This window comes from Python bivittatus, unplaced genomic scaffold (genome assembly GCF_059951505.1).
Source record: "Python bivittatus isolate LINGU-HERP-01145 unplaced genomic scaffold, Pbiv_v1 ctg000690_np1212, whole genome shotgun sequence".
Taxonomy (NCBI): domain Eukaryota; kingdom Metazoa; phylum Chordata; class Lepidosauria; order Squamata; family Pythonidae; genus Python; species Python bivittatus.
Genome location: NW_028277096.1, coordinates 19,737,240 through 19,759,446, shown reverse-complemented (window position 1 = coordinate 19,759,446; position 22,207 = coordinate 19,737,240). Strand labels below are relative to the sequence as shown.

Sequence of the window (22,207 nt, the reverse complement as noted above, 5' to 3'; positions counted from 1 at the left end):
CCGAAGAATTGATGCCTTTGAACTGTGGTGCTGGAGAAGACTCTTGAGAGTCCCCTGGACTGCTAGGAGGTCAAATTATTCTAATGTTGCTGCTCAGGTTGTAGGGCGCTGCCTAGTGTGAAATCCGACCAGTGCTTCATTTAATTTAGTATTGACTGGCAGGTGGCACTTCTCCAAGGCCCTAGGCCTCTCCTCTCTAGCCCTTGGTCCTTGCCAATCTCTGGCAAAACTTCTGTGTTATTGTTGTCCCAAATATGCCTTCCCTTAAAGCAGGGTTCCTCAACCTTGGCAACTTTAAGATGGGTGGACTTCAACTCCCAGAATTCCCCAGCCAGCAAGGAACCCTGCCTTAAAGAAAGGCTAGGTGGGTAGAGGCAGAATGGGTTGGGGGACAATGGAGAAGAAGCGATGGTCCAAGAAAGAAAATGACAGTGGTGTGGGAGGGCAGCCAACAAAACTGTGTAGAATAAGCCTAGGAACAGGCCTCCAGGAATGAGAAGAAAAATCAGTCTGGAGGAGAGGATCACATGCCTGTGAGCTCTGGATGAAGCAAAGAATAGCACACTGACTGGACATAACAAGCTTTTGGCTGCTGGGCTCTGATTCTTTCATTAAAGTCTTGGGTGCTTTTCTTGCACGTCAGTTTGTTGTTCAGAGACATAATGCTTGAGCTCTCCCTGGTGCCGTAGGGTTTCTTTCCTCCCATCCTCCTTGATCTTTTTTGGGGGCAGGGGGGATGGATAATTCGTAAAGTCTTTACAGCTAAAGACATGGCGTTTTTATTATTGCTAGGATTGCGAGCTGGAAATGGCTGTAGCAGTATGTGTTCTATTAATTATTAAGGACAGTAAATCTTAAGAAGATTAAACCTGGCATCTTCTGCAAACAGAGCATGCATTCTAGGATGGAGCTGTGGTTCTTCCCCATCTTGGTTAAGGATTCTTAAATTGTTTAATATTCTGAAATGGAGATTGGAACTAGAAGTCTTTCTTCTGTGCCAGCACAAGGTGGGCTGAAATAGAAATTATTTACAAACCAGCTCTAGCTCTAGATGTTGGCTCTGCGTCAAAAAAAAAAAAAGCCCTTGGGTTTTTTGTGCGTGTTCAACTCACAATATATTTATATTTATTATTGGTGCAGACATTCAGATGTTAGCAGTGCAGTTGGCCTTCTGGAAAAAGACCAAATTCATTCAGAAGGCTTAATCTTCATCATGTACTTGCTGGCAACAGATGGGAATGCTGGGTGTACAGATGAGAATTTGTCCCCAGGACTTGAAATCCTTTCATTCTGTTTGCAGACAGAAAGTAGAATGGAATAGATGAACTTCACTGCCTGAATTGCCATTTCCTTAACCTCAGGGGACAGGCAGAAGCAGAAAAGAATCTATTCCTCTTGACACTGCTTTTCAAGTATCTGCTAAATAACGCCAAATATTTTACCCCCTCACAATATTTATGAAGCTTCAATTTTTAATTTGTTGTAAGGGCCTTGTTCTGGGAATGGGAGCATTCTCATCCAGCCCTGTAGCTATGCCACTCATTCCACACTGAAAGGCAATGTCACAAAGGTATGATGAATTGGAGGAGAAACAGCTGATCATGTTTTTTAAGTTTATGAACTAGGTGCAGTGTGCATATAATTTTCATAAGTATGTCTGATGCCAGACAGTAGTTGCTGTTCTAATGCATTTACCGCTACATCCCCCGACATGTATTTAAAAAGAATCCTCCTGATTCAGCTCTTGGAAAGAATGTTGATAGACAGAAAATGTGTGTGATCAAAAGAGCTAATCATGACAAGTCTCAGGAAAATCAATGGGACAATAAATTATTAGACACACACAGGGAATAAGAGTTAACTGTAACTAATATAAATTTAATTAAATTAACTCAGATATCAATGGAGGCGAATATGTGTAGCTCGGGGTTGAACTGTGGAGTCCTTGGGGTTCTCTGAGCTTGGTTCTTTTCTTGCAAACGTTTCATTACCCGGCTAGGTAACATCTTCAGTGCTCAGATAACTCAGATATCATTATTGTACTGATTTACCCCACTTTTTCCCTCTGCTTGCTTTCCAGAATGACATCCCCTGGCTTCTTATTCAAAAGCCAGCTGTGGCCCTTGATCTAACCCAAGTTGCCCATTGCTGATCTAGTCCCTTTTCTCTCCTTCACAATGTTCAGGCACCTAAAATGTATGACATGAAGTTGTCAGGTAAATCCCCCTCAGATGTCATTGATAGTTGCTTGCAAGAGTGGGGTTCAGTGTTGATGTACACATTTTGCATCTGGAATGGCCCTGGTTCTTTCCCCAGCAGCTCCAGATGAAGAAGGAAAGCTGGTGTGGGTCTTCCGGGCTGTGTGATGAAGAAGGAAAGGTTCCTTTCTGAGATCTTGGAGAGCTGCTGCCAGTTAGTGTTAGCAATATATTGTGACCAGTGGTTTACTCAGTATAAAGCAGTACCCTATACTTTCTTAAAAATCAACATTCATTAGTATCCTGGCCCATATGCACATACCTAGCATAAAGAATACTCCAGGATCATTCTGCGACACCTCTGGTTGGGGCTGACAGAAGCTCTGGAAAATCCCAATGAACTTCTGTTGACCATTGTAGACAATGTCAAACTCCATGCACAAATGCTGTTGGATTAATAGGAGGAGAGCTGAAGAACAGAGTTGGTTTTGTCAGTACAGTAACAGCTGTAACATGTACTTCCAGCATCTAAGCCATCATTCCTCCTTATGGAAACCACTACATATTAGGTTTGATATCCTACATTTTTGTAGGTTTTGAAATCCTACAAAAAATAAATATAATAAAACAAGAGCCTTCATAAGAAGGGTAACAATTAAGAATTAGCTAAACAATGAAGCCAACTGATTTTTCTTCTGTGCATTTTCAGTGAGATATATTTCTCCTTAGTCATTCAATTCACACTGTTTTGCTGTCATGTTTTTGGAATTATTTCCACAACTAGGTTACTGTAGCTACTGTAGTTTCCCTCCTTCCGTTCCCCCCACTACCCAGTAAGCCTGAGAGATTAGCACATCCCTCTCATTTTTAGAGTGATGGACTCTAAAGATGGACTCTGGTATCCTTAGTGGCAAATCAAATATCATTAAAAACTTGAGAGAACAAGATGGCCCCCAAGCAATAATGCATTGATTCCATTCAAAATATTTAAGGGAAAGTTTCTATACTTTCAGTGCCACCCACTGAAAAACCCCTCTGTCCAATAACAATTCTCTTGTTTTCTGGAGGTAAAGCATCCAAATAATTTTAGTTGAAAGTCTTAATTACCAGGTAGACTCATTTTGAGAGAGAAAGCCCTCTTGAAATTAATTTGCCGATTGACCTTTTGATTCAGATTCATTTACTAATGCAGACCTCCCAATGATGAGCAAAGGCGTTCTTAGATTTTGCAGAACTTGATTGCCCTGATGTGTGGCACAGACTCCATCTTTGGCTGGCTGTTCTTATGGCTGTGGTTTGTTAAGACCTCCACTTATATTAGCATAATATTTCACAGTTTCTCACTAGGATAAACCATGGGGCGTATCAAACCCACCTGGCCTCAGCTGATGGTTCTTCCTGCCTTTGATTGTCCTTTCTCCTCCCCATCGACATGATTCCAATTGTGCTTTGTGTAGCTGATAATGGTTGTCAAGTATCTTGGTTACAACTCTTTTTCCTTCTGTGGCTGAGCAAGGATAATAACAGAGCATGGCAGCCCAGGAGGTGTTTATTTTAGGGTATTATTGTGTATCCAAGAAAAATGGGAGTCTAGAAGCATTCCTTTCTCACAGTTGAGAATTCCTATGTTTCAAATTCATACCATTGTGCAGATGAACAAAATGCCTATAGATCCAAGAGCAACACAGTAAATATTTTAGCCATGAAAATGAGTATTCTGTGTTGTTGTTGTTTTTTAATCATATTTTATTCCTCTGTCCATCTACTCAGTTCAAAATCCCGAGAAAGTGCCAGGCAGTTTTTGAAATGCTGGGTTGTAACACAAAAGTTCTGTAAGGAGAAAAAATTCATTAGGTGCTATCAATTATGCACATCATATGAAAATGCAAACATGGATTGGAGGTGAAGGACTGTACTGGGAATAAATAACAGTATTCCTGCCAAATTCCTTCATTCAGAGTTTTGAGGAGGGCCCAGCAATATGTTCAGAGGTGGTCACCTTATAGGTAGAATGCTGTCTCTAAGATGGACAGGTGGTTGAGTTTACCTTGTAATGCAAGGGGTATGTGGATGCCTTTACCCCACTCTTTTTCCCCCTTTTTGAATTGTGAAGGAGTGCAAAGCTACTGTGAGCATCAGCTTTCTTTCCAGTGTACAGTACCACAGTGCCCTCATGCTGAATCAGTCTTGGACAGGGTGGGCCAAATAAGGATTCGAGATGGGAGCAGAGAGCCATGAGGATGGCCAAGGGACTCAAAACTAAGGCCTTGTGAGGAGAGGCAGGGGAACTGGGAATGTTAAACCCTGAGAAAAGATAGCTGTGAGGGCATAGGATCCTGGTTTTCGAACACCTGAAGTGAATCACCTAGGAGGAGGTGAAGATTTGTTCTCTTTCTTTGCAGAGTTCACGGCACAGAATAATGGAGTTAGCTTACAGAAGGGCAGATTCCAACAGTTAGAAACAATGTCCTGATAGTAAGAGCAGTTTGACGGTAGAGCCAATGATCCAGAGAATGGTGGATGCCTTGAATGGAGGCTGGACAACTATCTGGCAGATGCTTTAATTTGGATTCCAGCCCTGAACAGAGAAGTGAACTCAATAATTTCAGTGACTCCTATTTCTGTGATTCTATAAGTGGGCATCCCCCAAAAAGAGCTGTTTCCACTAGCAGTTGCAATCCTGTAAATAATAAAAGGTCTCAGACATTGAAGGGCAACTGAATGGTGGCTACTGGAGCTCAGTGCTCTTGAGCAGAACGAGGCAAGGCTCTAGTGGAGTTCAGGGGTCAGTAATCTTTTATGCGGGTGGGCACCATTGTTTTTTTGGCACAGACAAAAACAAAAAAGTCATGTTTTTCTAAAATGAGGAAGAAAGCTAAGATCTCAGGTGAGAACTCATGGTTTTAGCCATTTGGGTTTTTTAAAACTTTTTTTCTCTGTGAATATAATTAGATAAATATTTATTTAATATGGAGGCGGCTAGGCACTATCTAATAGTGATGTGTGCATCACATTGTAGAGAGCCCTGTCTCATCCTCAAGAAGCAGAGGACCTTTTACTGGACTACAAGAGCATCAGAGAACATTATATCAAGCTGGTTAAGTCCTGCATAGTAGATGGGGATTATTCAGTTCCAGCAGACTTAACCAAAAAATTGCTATTTTGTTTGTGCAAATTCCTTGATTAAAATAAATGTCCCTAATTCCTCTCCATCTCTCTCTCTTTTCTTCTGTTCAATATAGTGACGGACGTAGAGCTAAAACGGCTGAAAGATGCCTTCAAGAGGACCTGCGGACTCTCGTGTTACATGAGCCAACAATGCTTCATTAGGGAAGTTCTTGGAGATGGAGTTCCTCCAAAGGTTGCAGAGGTAATTTCTCTTCCCACCCTCCATCTTCTGCCCCCCAGTGCAAAAATCAGTATTTTAAAACATTTCAAGTGAAGACCATCAAGTGAAGAATTGTTTCAAGAAGGAGATGTTGGGATTTGTCTCCACAGGGCCAAGGCATCTCCCCTTCTTTTGATGGTCCTAGGCATTTTTCAAAGTTGAGTAGCCCAAGGACAAAACAGATCTCCTTGCCTACTTTTACAAAAATAATTTATCATCCATGTTCGCCTGCCAACTGGCAATATGGCTGATTTTGAAGTATTCATTAGAATTATTGCCACGTATGCAGGTCACAGGTGGGCTCGGATGTTAGTCGAACCAGTAAGTTCAGATCTCTGGAGAAGGTTACTATGAAGGATTATTGCCTAACTGTGTCAGCTTCATCCTGGATTTTCTTTGCTGACACAGCAAAGAGAATATGAGTTGATCCTTTACCTACCCTTTTCTGTCTTGGCTCAGGGAGCCCTATGTGACTGGCAAAGCCTACATTTGATTGAACTGTTAGTTCTTTACCTGCTATTTGACAGGACAGGATATTTCTGTCAAGTCAAGAATGTAATCTCACGCAAGCTTGTTGCTTATCTTTTTTTTTTTAAGTGTCATGGGTCAATTATAACCTTATGTGTTTTGTGCTGTTGGGAACCTTGTTTGCATTATCTGACTGTCAGAGAAGCTTTTCAGTATCAGTCATGATGGATAAACTTTTGTATATACTCAGCTTGTGCTGGGGAACGTTAAATCCTCCAGGCTTATGACTGTAAATATGTAGCATTAGATACGTTCTAACTGACCAGGTTGGGGACAGATCATTTATGTGGTCACTAAGAGTCGACATCAGCTTGATAGCACATAATCAGTCTAAACTTCAGTATCCTGTGTGAGTCATTTTGGTCACAGGTCTATTGGTATTATCATTCAATATGTACTCCTTAAAATATACCTTTTGCTACTCTCTATGGCTGCATGGAAGCAATTTCCCATTAAGGACACTAAAGAAAATTAGGATTCCCAAAAGCAGTGGCAGGAATGGTGGTCTTTTGTTGCGAATTCTGCAGCCATCATGGAGGAAGGAGATGAGATGACATGCTTGTTGTCATGGTAGAAACAACAGGAAATAAAAGGTTGGGTTTATTGAACAGATCTTTGAAAGAATGAGGTCCAGGCTTCTTACCTTCTGAAGTGTTGGTTTTATAAGAACTTGCCAGGCTTCTTCTGAGTGTCTGGCTTCCCTTTTGGCTGGCTTTAGCTTGGCTGAAGATTCCTGGACATTTGGCATGGCATGGCTAGTGAAGGATCTTTATTGATGTCTAGGATTTATGTATTGTTTATTTCTTATACAATAATTGTATCCCACCCAGTTATGAGATTCTGGCCAGTTGTACAACAAAGCAAGAAGTTAAAACAAGGCCAGACAATGAAAAGTGAAAGAAAGTCTCAAAGATATTAAAATCAAATAAAGCAAGCACCCATAATCTGTCAGTTTAGGGCTAAATACAATGGAAAAGATATGATTTCTCTGCCTTGCAAAATACAGGAAGGGTGCCCCATGTATCTCTGGAGGAAGCATGCTCCAGAGCATAAAGACCACCCCAGAGAAGGCCTGCCACCTGTACTTCCCAGAGAGGTGGAACACTCAGCAGGCCTTCTCATGAAGTTTGGATCAGCCTAGCAGAGTCAACTATAGCAAGTCAACACCTGTTGAAACAAGATGCTATGCCATGCAGATTTTGTAAGTAACAAGCACTTTGGAATAGCCTGGAAGATTATTAGTAACCACTACTGTGGTGGGGCTGTCCTAGCAGCAGTCTGGCTACTGTACTCTGTACCAATTGCAGATTCTGAGTCATCTCAAAGGCTGACCCAATTAAAACATGTTGCAGTAGTCTACACGCTTGGTGATCAAGGCATCAGTTGCCAGGGCATTTGAAACTACTTCAAACAGTTGATTACCTCCTGACAGTTAAAGCTGCTACCTGCATCTTGATTTAAATTGGGTGCCTTTTCTTCCTGTGTTTTTCACATTTTATTAAATACCCTGCTTTATGCTCCTTGTTCTCTGTGCAAGGTGGCAGTTGATTATTGATATTTGCAGCATTTTTGCCCTGGAAAACTCCAGCCTCAAGCCTATCTCCTACCTGGAGAGTCTGTGCTTTGAGGTATTTGTTCATGAAGAAATCTATCAGAGGATTGGATAACAGGTAGAGAACTTCCACAAGTAATTATTAAACACTTAAAGTGACTTGACTATTCTAGACAGAGTGAAAGGGCCCCTTGGAAGTCCTGCAGTCAAATCATAAGACATTAAAGGAAGAAAGATGGAAGTGATCACAATCAGCCATCTTAAATAATGCAGAGAATGGTAAATAACAAAGGATTTCTTAAAGGTCTGAGGATCTGATAGATCAGATCCCAGTGGGTTGTGCCATCCAGAGAGAGAAAGAAATGGTGGGGAGAATAAAGTTATGAAACTGGAAACTAGTGGCTGAAATTTGAATAATCCCCAAAATGTGAAGAAAATGAAAAATATGAAGGCACCGAAAAATAATTTTAAAAAAATATAAAAAGTGAGTACCAAGATTAGATAATGAAAATACTAGACTACTGAGATAGTGACTAATACAGAGTAGTTACGTGAATGAATACCTTTACCGTTCTAAACTGAAGAAATAAATGAAGCAACCGTGTTTAAAATGGCTTGAGAAAAAAATAAAGTGAGCCAATAGGAGAGAGCTGGAAGAACTGATTGGAGGAAGTCCCTTTGATAGCAAGAGAGCACCTGCATTGCAGGTGAAACATCTCCAATTTTGCTCCAGAGAACCAGTAGGGATGAGAGAGAGGTCCTCAACAGTTCTGAAGAACTACTGCCTGCAGAATATTGAGTTTAGTAGTCTGACCAGGTGCAAGGTAGCTTTTTGGGCCTGAAAGCAGATTTCCCAGCCAGGTGCCCTCTACATTAGTTGGTTGGTAAAGAATCTTTGTTGCCTCCCTTTCTAGGACCATTGCAAGTGGCAGAATAATGTGGGTTGGAATCCAGCATATTGGGATTGGCTGCTATCTGTATGTAGAGAGTAAGGAAAATGGCCTTGATGGAAATATGTGAGAACCATTACCTAAGCAAAGGGGGGTGAAACATCAAGTCCAAAATAATGAGATAAGATCAAGAAGCAACTCAGGCAGACTCCTCCTTAAATCACTGAACTATAGGGAGGAGGAGGAGGAGGTCCAGCACAATCAGAGTTGCAAAATTCTGTTCTTACTGCCCATCTCAATACAAGTAGTTCTAGCCTTCCTGTGGAGTTAATTTCCTGGTCTGGTCTGGTCTGTCTAGTGGGGCTGACACTATATAATAGGAGACAGCAGAGGAGAAATGGGATTCGAAAACTCACGTGAGTAGATAAATGGGGACTCTCACTCCGGTGGGAGGGAAAATGCTGGCGGCGCCTTGCAAAAAAGGAGTTGGGAGCAGTTGCCGGTAAGCGCGAAAAACCGTGCGCGCCCGAAAAGGGCGCGAAGCAACGGAAACCCCGCCTCCTGCGCTCACCAGCTGGGCTCTGCCCTAGGAAGGAGGCTCTGGCAAACCACTTCCGAAAAACAGTTGCCTTGAAAACTGCAAGGACTCGTCCAGGCAGTCACTGCAGGGTCAGCCATGACTGAGCGCAGACAAAAAACAAAAAACAAAACAGGAATAAGGGGAGACTAATGAAAAAAAATCTGATTAGTCATAGAGAGCAAATGAAATGTAAGACAGACTCTTGGAATGAAGAAATGCAAATTAGCTTGAGTAGCCTTCCAGCTGTATTTCCATGCTGGGTATAGTGCATACCTGTGGAATATCTGCCTTATTTACCCATTTGTAGCTTTGTCCAGCCTGTTTTTGAAGCTTGGGCATAACTCTTGTGCCTGGAAAGCATAACGATGAAGGTAAAGTGCCTGGATGCGACAAATTTTCCTTTTTTTTTTTTTAATCCCTAGATAGCTTGGCTTCCATTTCTCTCTCCTCATTGTCCTGCTGGAGTAGAAAAGTCACTCATTTTTTAGGGAAGATAACTTCATTATTTCAAAGTGTGCCATCTGAATGGAAGCCTTTTGTCTTGCCTCTTTTTTATTTGGGATCTTCCATTAATCCCTACATATTTTCAGAGCGGGTGTGCAAGAGCTTTCAACAGCTGTGTCAGAAGCTCAGAAGTCTGTCTAGAGAATTGTTAATAATGGCTCTTGCTTCACTGTGTTTTAGAATATATATCAGATTGTCGCAGATCATCCTGCCCAGCACGGTTGATTCACGAAACTGCTGCTTGTTTATAGCGCAGAATTGGATGAACCGTTAATCTTGAGCATCTTTCGTCTTATGATCGGATATGGATATTGATGGCAAAACTTTTTTTTTTTTAATCTTGCCTGTATAGCAGTGGTTCTCAAAGTGTGGTCTGAGAACCCCTGGGAGTCCCCATGACTCTTTCAGGGGGGCCTGCAAAGTTAAATAAATAAATATTTTAAAATTTCTCAGTTTTTATTTCTAATGCAGTGAATATTGATAGGTTATAATCCGCATAAACCAAAGGTATTTGGGGCCCTCAATCATTTTTAGGAATGTAAAGGGCTCCTGAGACCAAAATGTTCAAGAACTGCTTTCTTAGAGGACTGTTTGCTGCATTTGGAATCTCTCAATGGGGCAGGTTTGGTCCATACTTGTGGGAAGGTTGTTCCTTTCTGCTGGAAAATAAACTCCTAGGTCTGAAGAAACATCTGCCCTTGGCTCCTATGGCCATATGTACTGTTATCCTAGCAATCGTAGCTAGGCATGGTTGCTAATGCAGCAAGCAGAAGTAGGTAAACCGGGTTCTCTCCCAGTTAAATCTTTCAGAGTTAACCCCTCCCCTAAAATCTCCAGTTGCAAAACAACTTACTTTGATTTGTGATATAGGGAAGATACCGCAGCCAAATTGCAATAAATAGGAGCTGGTCCTAGTGTTCCAAGGACACAGGCTATGGCATCGTGTGCAGAGTTTAGTGTGCTTAAAAACACATATACAGAAGTTTAAAAACCCACACATTCCTCAACCCGTTGGCCAGGAAAGTATATCTGACAGTGAAACTATAATATCAGCTGAAATCTCATCCTGCAATACTGACAGAATTACCTTCCCAGAGTTGGGGATGGAACTTGGATGGCTCCTGAACACTTCCTATCGCTTAAGAGAATTGAGATGGAGGTGCAAATTAACAAAATGAATTGTACAAGAAAAAAAAAAAGCAAGCTAAGAACCCATTTTGCACTTGTTACATATCTCAGCATCTATACATATTTTTAGAAATAGGAGGACAAATATAAATCCTGCCATAAATACCTATAAATCCCACTGATCATCTGGCGAAGAGAGTCCTGCCCACTCTAACTTGTAGTTTCTTTCTAGGGCAGTGTTTCCCAACCTTGTTGACTTTAAGATGTGTGGACTTCAACCCCCAGAATTCCCCAGCTAGCATGGTCATTGCTAAGAATTCTGGGAGTTGAAGTCCACACATCTTAAAGTCAACAAGGCTGGGAAACACTGTTCTAGGGTCTTAGTTCTTTCCCACTTGTACTGCCTGTGAACCCATTGAACTAGGCCTGCATTCAGATGCTGAGCTGTGTTGAGAAGCCCTGACAAGTCCCACGAGGCAGGTCCCATCCACATGTTCTGGTTGAAATACTTTTCCCTCCCAGGAGAGAAGGACGATGGCTTTGCAGTCCTAAAAGCTTAGGATGGCTGACACTAGTTGTGTACTATTTTCACCCATGCTTGCTTGAGGGCTCCAAATAGGAAAAATGGCTTGCATGAAGCCAGAGAAAGCAGCTAGAGGAAATGGGAGAAGGGATGCTTTTAAAATAGGCATTGTGGCACCTGGTAACTTGCTGATTGAGCCACTTGTGACAGTTTCTCTTTACTCACCCCTCACCCCATTGTGGCTAACTCTCCTATTTTGGGGAACATCCCACTAAAGACAGACAAGAGAGCACAGCTGTTTCCACCTCTCCAGTCCTCTCATTCTGTCCCTGTTGAGAGAATTCTTTTTTTTTCTCTTGGTGGTTGAATATAACAGGAAGGAAAAAGTGCAATTTTAGCCCTAGATCCAAGTTTGGAGGGCCCTGTCCCTCCCTTCCCATACTGACCTCCAAGACATAAAAGGCTCCAGTGAGCAGCAGACCTGGGCAGAGTGGAACAGTTGTCTGATAGTGCTGGGACCTTCGTTCCTCTGGTTAAAATAATTCCCTGGAATGGCAAATGGTTGATTAGCAATTTACCAGAACCACATTCTAATCCATGCTGTGTAGAGTTGAGTCTTGGATCAAAACACCTATTTTTCTTTTTCTAATAATGCAGAGTCCTTGTGCAGCTTCTCCCTCCTTTCCAATTACAAAAGTGTCTGGGCAAGCTTCAAAAATTATTTCAAGCCTGCAACTACTGTATTCAAAATGAATGCAGTCTCTACAATTGTGTTAGAATCTAAAGCAACTTGCTAGCCCTCGTGGTCCTGGAGAGGAACTTGACAGAGTGGGCAGTGTGCAAGAAAAGGCTCAGAAAAAGTTAAAAGCTTGTACTGTGTAATTTTGAAAGCTATTTCAGCATGGTGGTAGTGGGGGCATGGGTGATATATGCAAGTATTGATTTTTTTGGTTTGAATGATTAAGTGTCTAGGCATCTCCTATTAAGTGAATTCAGGTCTAGGTATGGCCTATTTATTTCTGGTAAAATGGACTGATGATTTTTTTTCTGTCACTGCAGAAACAATTATTGATAAATCTGCCAGCATTTCTTGCAGACGCTATTGTGTACATGTCCAGAAGTAAAGATTTGAAGTGGGAGCCCACATATGAGTGTAATGTACAAATTGGGGGGTTGGGGGGAGGGTATATAATCATCAGTTGCACATTGGTTCTGGTATCTGGCATAGGCATTGGACTTTTGTAGGCCCAATTAAGTTTGTAAACCTCATGATTTGGAGATGGGTTTTGAAAAATGTGCAGACAGGTGTTGCTGGATAGGGGCTAAAAGCATTGGAAAAGAATGTTTTTTTGCTTTTATGGTCCTCTCTGCATCCTTGCTCATGTAACCATACTTATTGTTCTGCAAGCCATGAGAAATAAATACAAGATTCTACAAGTTCTGTGTCTTGGGTAGTTGCTGGGTTTTTACTCTGAAAGCTAATTATCATAAATCGATGTGCATAAGTTCAACATAGAATCTGTATATTTGCCTCAGCAATATACTGTCTTCAGTACAATACATGGAGAATCACTTTCATCTTGGAATCGAACAATCTTTCACACCCAAATGAAGTAGATGTTTAATATTGTTAAATATCTTAATTCAGTGCTTCCCAAACCTCGGTGAATTACCCAGAATTGGGTAAAAGTGCTTTTTCTTTGGGTAACAACACATGAACCCATTCCCCAATCACAACAGGGACATTTAAATTGACTTAATGATTGCCAAGTGTACTAAAGTATATTCGACAATCTCCCGAAATATTCTGATTAAGACAAAAATCAATGAAATTACTAATGGTAATTTATTGAAACGATATAAAGATCATTCAGTGATATTGTTTTTGTAATCCAGGTAGTCCTCAAGTTACAGCCATTCATTTAGCGACCGTTCAAAGTTAGGGTTTTGGATAATGAAGGAAAGCATTTGGGAAGCACTGCATTAATTGGTGTACATAGTGCTGTGTGTACACACATCCTTTGCTAGTCGAGGAAGGAACCCAGAGTGTAGACTGCAGCGCTTACCCTAACACCTCTGAAAGTTGAGCTCCTCTCAAAGCTGAGTCATTGGCTTCTCTTCCTGCTCTATGGGAGCAGATGCACCAAGTCAGCGCAAACAACCCAGGCGCTAAAATTAGATACGAGGTGTGTTTTATGTGCATGTCCCACGTGGTGTTTGGTAGGCTCGGCTGTTTAAGAAACCTGTGGTTTTCATTTGTGCTTGGTTCAGCATATGTGCCCTTTTCTTTTTAAGGCAGCATTTCCTCAAATCTCTGATTGCAGGAACACGTTTCTTTTTTTCTGATAGCAGCTTGTGTTTCTAAAGGGCTTAGGGGAAGAATTCCCCATCTCCTGAAGAGCTTTTCCTCTATCCAAGGCATGCTTTCTCTGAGGACATTGAATTCCACTTGAAGAGCCACCGAATAACCTATTTGTGGCTGATGGAGTAATGCTGTGAAACTTGTTGGAAGGAGATTAAGCATGTGGCAAGAAGTTTCAACATGTAGGGAGTTCTTTCGGGGCTTCTTTAGTTGCAGTTGAGATACAGACCCATTCCTAGTAGAGGGTGGTTGGAAATAAGCAAGGTGAAGAGTAGAATGAAGTACAGTGAAGCAGCAGGCATGGGTTTCCCTGAGCTGTTAGCCCAATGTTTCGCAACCTTGGCAGCTTGAAGATGTGTGGACTTCAACTCCCAGAATTCTTAGCAATGACCATGCTAGCTGGGGAATTCTGGGAGTTGAAGTCCACACATCTTCAGGCTGCCAAGGTTGAGAAACATTGTGTTAGCCATTTAACTTCTGAAATCATACAAGGGTGCATTGGCTCACAGGTTGGTAAACACCACTTCAAGGGGACGCATCAACTCCACAACCGGATGCTTTTCCTTTCTTTCCTGTAAATGCGGCCACCACCATTAATCACAACCCAAGCAGATCCATTTAGAAGGCATCAGCGTTTTCTTCTCAGGCACAGAGAAGTATTAATAGAAGGTGTTGAGTATTGTAAAGAGGAGTCAGCTAGGTAACATTTAGAAATGCCACGACTGCCAGCTTAGCTTTGAAAGTGGCTGTAGGTTGCTCTCTGTGTTTCACTCAGCCAGTGTATTTTCAGGGTGGACAAAGCAAGGTGAGGATTGTAATATGTGAAGGTGCATGTCTGCAGAACCTGGGCTACAGGTTCAAGAGATCCCCTGTTCATTTTGATGTCACCCAGCCTAATATGCATCAAATACTTGAATCCCTTCTTAGGCATTGTGCCATGGAGAAAGAGGGCTTCTTTGACAATGAATTTTGCAGATAGGGTAAGCTGTAGATTTAAGAGCTTTATATCAAGGGGTATAGAGTTTGGAGCTCTGATATACACGATTGTCAGGGTGTGAAAAATTCTAGGCTCTTGCCTTAGTATTTCAGCTTAATCCTTCTGTTTCTACTGTTTGTGACATCCATTTGGTATTGATCCATCTAAGGTGGCTTAAAAACTCATTAATGTGATACCAGTAGAAAAGAAAACCTGAAACAGTGATTTAGCAGGGTAGCCGAGAAAATAAAGCAACCTGTGCATTACAGCAGACAAATAGCACGCTCTGAGAACCACCAGTCATATGGGGCTTTGGGAGTGCAGGAAGTAAGAAAATAATACCTCTTAGGGTTCTTGGTATGCCCTCTCTCCATCAAGTGCTTAACAACATGGGCGTGGGCATAGTGTGAGAAGATGCTGCAGCCTTAGGACTTGCTTCCACTCTTGCCCCATACAGGAAGGTTAGCATATCAGAAGACACATCTGTGACACATGTGGGAAACCACATGAATGAATCTTTGATGCTCCTCAGAAGTCTCCACACTGGAAAAGGAAGGAAATGAGAAGAGGCTGGACCACCTTCCCTTCTTGATGTCACATGATACACCCGTTGGCTTGGGGGGGCACATGGGACGTTTTTTGAGTGGGTGAAAACCATAGGTGGGCCATGGCACTTCACCAGGTTTTTCAGGTTATCATTACTTGGTGGGGCTAAGGTGAGAATTTGCTATTTTAATTTTTTTTAATTATTATTAATTTAAGAGGGAACGAAATGCATTGGTATATTTCCTGTTTCAAAACAATGGAGAATTACTAATTTTCAATCAGGTTTTCATAGGCGAGCACAAAAAAGGTGTTTGGAGGCCACCGCTAACTGATACCTCTCATATGATGGAAATGATTAAACACTATTATTTTAGTTGCACTTGTGTCTTAAACCCAAAAGGTGTTGTAAGGACTGCTTCTATGTTGGCCTGTCAGTTGTACAAAATAAACAAACAGCTACAGTCCAGCTTTGACCAATGGGTGGGACCTGTCGGAAGGGCTTTCTATGTTTTGGGTGCTCAAAGAAGACCAAAACCACAACACCCAGGAGTGATAGAATGACTGTCCCAGCGGTCACATGCTGTTTGAGTCTGCAAGCTTGGGAGTCTCTTGCAAAGATTCTGTTCCCACAGTGTGGTTTGGCCCCTGCCGAACAAGGAGAAAAGCTTTGCCGTAAGGGACATTTCGGGCTAATGAGCTTCTGGCACATGACCGTTCTTTGCATTCATGACCTGTGTAATCATAGCTCACAGTCTTTTGTGCTGCAATCCTATTTCTGTGTCACCTCTGGTTTTGCATTCTACACACACACAACATACATTTTTTGGAGGGGGGGCAGGAATGTCATTCACAGAGGGAATTGCGTTCGTTTTGGCTCGGTTGACTCTCCCCAGACGGATCATTCCTCTAAGATACGGCAGGGCTGCCTCAGTAGACCTTGCGATGCCAGCGCTTTGCTTGTACAGAATCGTCTTCCGCTTTTTGCAGGTTTGGGACTGCTAAAAATGGACTGTGGAGAGTCAAGGAGGAAGCCCATCACATTAGCCTTGGAAATGTTAATGCTTATCTGTTTCAAGGCTTACTTCCTGTCTGTGTTCCTAGGCTTTGGAGGTAGGGGCATCTGCGGCAGAAAAGCGGGACTTCTAATTATATGCTGAGGCTCATGTCTGGCAGAGAAGAAGATTGAATGATGAGCGGCATCAGTGCATCTCCTCTAGTCATGGACGGGATTGTCAGGGCCCTCCTACAAGTCGCCACGTCATCCGAATCGTTACCAAAGTAGAAAGTTACTCAGTGCTACGGAACACTCATATTAGTTTCATTTACATAATTTAATTTTAATTGCATTATAGTGAAGCCACATTTGGTTTTTGCCTTGGATTCACCTACTAGTTGGAGATACCCCACCCCCGCCCCCCATAGTAGTACTGCCAAAGGCAAAATGCAGCCTGTCCCTAAAAACATTGCGTGATCCTAATTTAAGGGACTTTCAGATAGCCAGGTTGGGATGTAAACTTGAGAGAGTTACTTCCAGTTGGAGGAGAAGGTTTTGTGCTAAATGAACACATGATCTGTCCCTACATAAAACAGCTTCAAATTATTGTTTCATTATATTTATACCCTTCCTTCCCACAATGGAGTTAAAGGCAGCAGATGAATTCTCCCCCTCTAACTATTTAGCACGCTTGGAAGCAAAAGTAACGCAGATTTAAATCCATGCTGTGATCATCCTGTAAATCCAGGGTGAATTTTAAGAACAAGGCATTTTTCAGTGTTAAAAGGTAGGGTTTCCATGCTCAAAGCATGGACGGGTCTCCGTCTGAATCTGGTTTAATAGCCATCTGTAAAATGGCTATTAAACCATTTTAATAGCCTCGGGTGTTTCCTTGTTTTTAAATCTTCCGCAGGTTGAATTCCTAGCATATTCTGAAGTGCTTTCTGTTCTCTCAAGGGAAGCTTGGAAAAGCACTGCAGTTAAGACTCTGAGATTAGATGTCCTCCGCTCATTCAGCCCTCCTCCCACACCTACTTTGGAGAATTGACTGCTCTACAGAGAAGGCAGAGGAAGGTCAACACCTGTTCTGGGTCATTCCAGAGTGCAGGATATTAAGTCACAGGAAAGAGGATTGGTGTTGAACATTAGGAAGAACTTCCTAGCAGGAAGAACAGTTCACTAGTAGACCAATGACCCAGAGAAGTATGGGCTCCCATTTGCTAGATGTGTTCGGATAAGACCTAGACAGCCATCTGTCAAGGATGCCTAAATTTGGGTTCCTGCTTTTATTTATTTGTTTATTACTGAATTTATACCCACCTTTCAGTTTTCTTCCAACACTCAAAGTGGATTTCTACACTGAGCAGGGACTGGAACTCATTATGCTCGTACAGCCTGCCTGAATTTCAGCCAGCATGGGAAATCTCTCAGTTGCAGCCCCAACTTATTTGAAGGAGAACCAGGGAGATCATACCATACGGGAGTGTTTCTCAACCTCGGCAACTTTAAGATGTGTGGACTTCAACTCCCAGAATTCCCCAGCCAGCAAGGCTGGCTGGGGAATTCTGGGAGTTGAAGTCCACACATCTTAAAGTTGCCGAGGTTGAGAAACACTGCTCTATGGAGCTGATCCAGAGGTCCAATACTGCTTGTTAGTCCAGAGGGCCAGTGTTGCCCTTTTTAATCTTCTGTGTGTGCAGTTCCCACTTGCATGCTCACCAGTCTGGGAAATGTGTTGGATTCAAGCCGTGGATGGCTGCCATTTCAATAAGGAAGGCTGTTTTTGAGGGAAGGGCTCCTTTTGGATTAACTGGGACATTCTGAAAAGCGGCCTCTCCCCTGCTTCTCCGGTTCAGTCCCATTTGGAAGCGGAATCCGCTTCTGCTCTTATCCTTAGCGTTTGAAATGGGGGGGGGGACTGAGAACCCTTTCACAATTAAATCTTGGGTTTTTAAAATGGCAAGATTGCTTAATACATGTGCAGACATCCCTGACAATCTGCAAAAATATTCTTTCCACCCAGCGAAATACCAACAGAAGCTGAATTCAGCGAGGAAAGAAGTGGTTTACAAGAGCCGTGTTTTGTAGCAGCACTTTGCCAGGTTTCAAAGCAAAGAGAACATTTGACAGGTGCCTTGGAACATGTTGACTGTTCCTGGAGCCAAAATAAACATAGGATTATTTTGTACTGTTATCTGTGGTGATAATGTTTCCCTAGCCAACCAGACTTAATTTCTTTTCTGTCTAGTACTTTGCATTTTCAACTTTGTTAAAAAAAACTAAGCTGAACTACATCAATCTTGTAAAGTAATAAAAACATCCCCCACCCCAAAGGCTTAAGTTTCCTATTCATTGTGGTCTCCAAATACCCCCTTAATCAAATCAGCCAGGTGTCTCTGTAGTTGCCTTGCCAGTAAGGTCCTTAGCTAGATTTCTGCACAAAGGATTAGTCAAAACATTGATGTTACTGAAGATATGTTAATCAGGTCACACTGCACACCTCCAGCTCTTAAATTCTGGTAATTTAAAAAACAGCATTGTAGAGATAACTTCAGGATGGTGGCCGATGTCCATTATGCCGTTCCTGCAGTTTCCTTAGAAGATGTTCGGCCTCAAAGACTGGATACAGGAGAAGAAATTAATCTATATTTGCAATACTGAAGAAACTTTATCTCCACAACATATTAATGAGCAAAGCCAGCTCTCAAAGTGTAGGTTTTTGGTACCCAGAGCAAAATCACCTGTGCAGAAGATGGAAATAATTACAGAGAATGGGGAACCAAGTAAAAGTACACATCTGCTCAGAAATCTTTCAAGAAATAATAATTTTAAAAATACCCTAATGTGAAGATGAGTGTGGAACGCTCAGGGAGGTTTGAAAGTCTGATGAGGGACCAGATGACCATGGAGGAAAGGGGAACAAAGGGCTGGATGGCTTGAATCCAGAATGACTGCAATGCTTTGTTCCGTGCCTCCTGTGTTCTCCGCTGTCTTTCAAAGTGGCCTCCTGACATGGCACCTCCCTATTGCAGGGCTGCAATTCCCAGAAACCCAAAAGGCCCCACAGATGGAGAATCCTGGGAATTGGCTCTTGCCAAGCATTGGGTTTGCAGAGGATAGGAGGGAAGATCAAGCACAGCAGCCATTGCTGAGAAGACCTGTGACTGTGTTCCCCCCTCCCTTGTCCAAACATCCTGTGTTTCCTCTGAGAAGAAGAACGCAAGCCCCGATCCTGACCCATCATGAAAGCTGGCTGGGGGACTTTGGGCCAGTCACTCCCTCACAGCCCAACCTACCTCACAGGGTTGTTGTTATGGGGAAAATAGGAGGCAGAAGTATTGTGTTTGTGGCCTTGAGATGGATGGATGAATAGATGGATAAAAATCAAAAGAGAGGATAAAAATATCATTGTTGTCCTCTTTGGATGGTGATGGCAGTGGCTGTGGCTTGTTTATGATTTAGATTCATTTATAGAATGTATACCTGCCTTTCTACTTTGGCAAGCATTCAGGGCAGCTAACAACAGTTGAATATAAAAGTAAAGTCTACCAAGTTAACGCAGACTAAAATTAACAATTGCTGTGACCATACTTTAACAATTAAAGGCTGGGTGAAAGAGATGTACCTCTCTGAATTTTTTACGAAGTCGACTGAGAGTCCAACACTGGGAAAGCATTCCACAGTCTGGGAGTGATGCAGGAGAAGACCTCTGAGAACAGGCAGCAGCTTCCAGAGGACTTCTCTTTCACGTCTTAGAAGGATGGGAAGGAGAAATTTCACCTGCAGTTTGAAAGCTGGTTTAGGACTAGCATTTGCTACAGGCTCAGGGAGAGTTCAGGAGATGTTGTGAATTAAACAGCTCTTTTTTAGCCAGGCATCTGCCTGGCCAACCAGTGAGAAGCTGAGAGACCTGCAAGAAGGACTGGGAGCTGCTCTTGGCCAGTTTATAGCCTGTAGGAGAGCTCTTGTGTTCACCAGTTAGAGATTTCCGGAAACGTTTAGTTGAAGAAGGGAGATGGGCCAATTACTCTGGGAACATCCTTGTTATGTATAGGCGGATATAAATTCCAGCCACGACAGAAAAGTCCCAAGTGCTTCTGGACCTGCAGATCATGCCATGGCTGATGCTTGTGGTTGGAGTTCCAGGCCAGGCCGTGTTATTTTTATTTTAAGAGCAGAGGGAGATTTGTCCCAGGGTGACTTCTCACATGACTGCTGGACCTATAAATAATCATCTTGCACTTCAACCTGGAAGGGAACTTATAAGTAATATGATATATTGTGCATGTGCAATGAGGATAAATGAGTGAAAGGCTTATGGGCAAGGGAAGACGACAGCTGCAGTGCTTGTGAGCTAAGGAAGAATGTTGGGCCCTACTCATAGGTACGTAATAGCTGAAGAAAGGACTACTCCAGTGCGTCCTGGCTGGGGAATTCTGGGAGTTGAAGTCCATACTTCTTAAAGTGGCCAAGGTTGAGAAACACTGGACTAGGCTGAGCATCATATGCCACTGAATTGGGGCCAACTGCTCATAAAGGTAACGCATAATGCTTTCAGGTGTACAAAGTGCTTCATGTGCATTTATCAGGTTAGGAGCTAACAACCTTATAAAGCAAGCTGGCTTTATTTCTTCCCAGATTACAAAATTAAGATCTTTGACTAAACCCATCAAGTGAGTTCATGGCAGAGGCAGAGTTTGAAATGGGGTCATCCTTGATTTGCAACCCACTTCTCTTGTCCTTTTTTAAATTGTAAATGACAGATTCAGTAGAGTAGAAGGACTTCTAAGCTCTCTTTTCTTTATTTTTGAAAGCAGCGGCAGTAGTCTTGCTTGAGGACTAGAGAATTTTCTATACTGATCACCCTGATTTACATTTTCTCGTATTCACTTTCAGGTCATATACTGTTCTTTTGGTGGCACATCGAAAGGACTACATTTCAATAACCTGATAGTGGGCTTAGTCCTCCTTACAAGGGGCCGAGATGAAGAGAAAGCCAAATGTAAGTACCAGTAATATTTGGAAGGGAAGGTAGGCACGTGTGGATATGTGTTCCAGCTCAGTTGGAGTTTTCACAATTGTACAGCTTAATTTCAGTTATGAGCCTGTTTGAAAATTGGACTTCCTATGCCAAAGGGAGTCCTTCTGTTCCTTGAAGTCCTAAGGCTTGTGCAAAGAATCCGTGATGTTCTTTCTCTGCCTTTTCCCTACCCAGTGCCTTCAATGGGTGTTGGATTACAGTCTTTGCCCCCCATCATGCCAAAGCATGTTGGCATCTGGTTGAGGACTTATGGAAGGTGTAGTCCAACATGAGAGCGGGGGAAGGCTGCTTTTGTCTTTCAAAACCCACAGGAAGTGAGGTTTCTTCAGCAGCTTCTCTTCCTAAATAACTCCTTTGCATCCCATTTAGGGCCAAATTAGATACAACAATTGGCCCTTGTAAAGTTGATACAGCGTGGTAATGGAGAATCGGAGGAGTCTGTGGTTTCAAGAATTTGCTGAGGAACAGAATCTGCTTCCACTGAGTGCTTGCAATAGGCTAAGGAGTTTCCAAGAAAATCATTTCTGTAGTGTATTCATCTTCAAATCAACCCTGAGAGGAGCTCCATAGCTGAGTAGGGTTTGGAATCTGGCTCTTGCTGACCTAGTTTAAACACTATTGCATCCAGTAGGCTGAGCATTTCATTTAACTCCACAAAGGCTACTTTGTGTTGACCCAACAATGCTAAGGTGCTAATATCTCAGGATTGAAGGTTCATATGTATTTCCAGGAGATTTAAGCTCCTTGGTGAGACTGAGGATCTAGATACAGTATTGGTTGTGATACTTATTTTACATAAAATGTCATGCTTTTTTGCAGTAAAAATATCAGATGGCTGTAAGAATTGTATAGATTTTTTTGTAAAGAGCTTTTTATGAGCATAACCATCCCTGTTTCTAAAATGATATGAAATAATGGGCCTCACCAGCTCAGTATCAGAAGTCTGACTTGCACAGAAATAGTTATTTAGCTCTGTATACATTGTTTTGTCTTCTTT

The 22,207-nt window shown here is 42.3% G+C and overlaps 1 protein-coding gene across 3 annotated transcripts in view; it reads left to right on the top strand.

The window, feature by feature from the left end:
* Positions 1-22,207, top strand: part of USP32 (ubiquitin specific peptidase 32) — a 155,069-nt gene that overhangs the window by 38,776 nt on the left and 94,086 nt on the right. For all 3 annotated transcript variants that reach the window (XM_088152594.1, XM_088152593.1, XM_088152592.1), the window contains exons 2-3: positions 5,441-5,568; positions 21,066-21,171. In XM_088152594.1, coding sequence (XP_088008720.1) covers positions 5,441-5,568; positions 21,066-21,171 — 234 coding nt within the window. The remainder of the gene's footprint in view (positions 1-5,440; positions 5,569-21,065; positions 21,172-22,207) is intronic.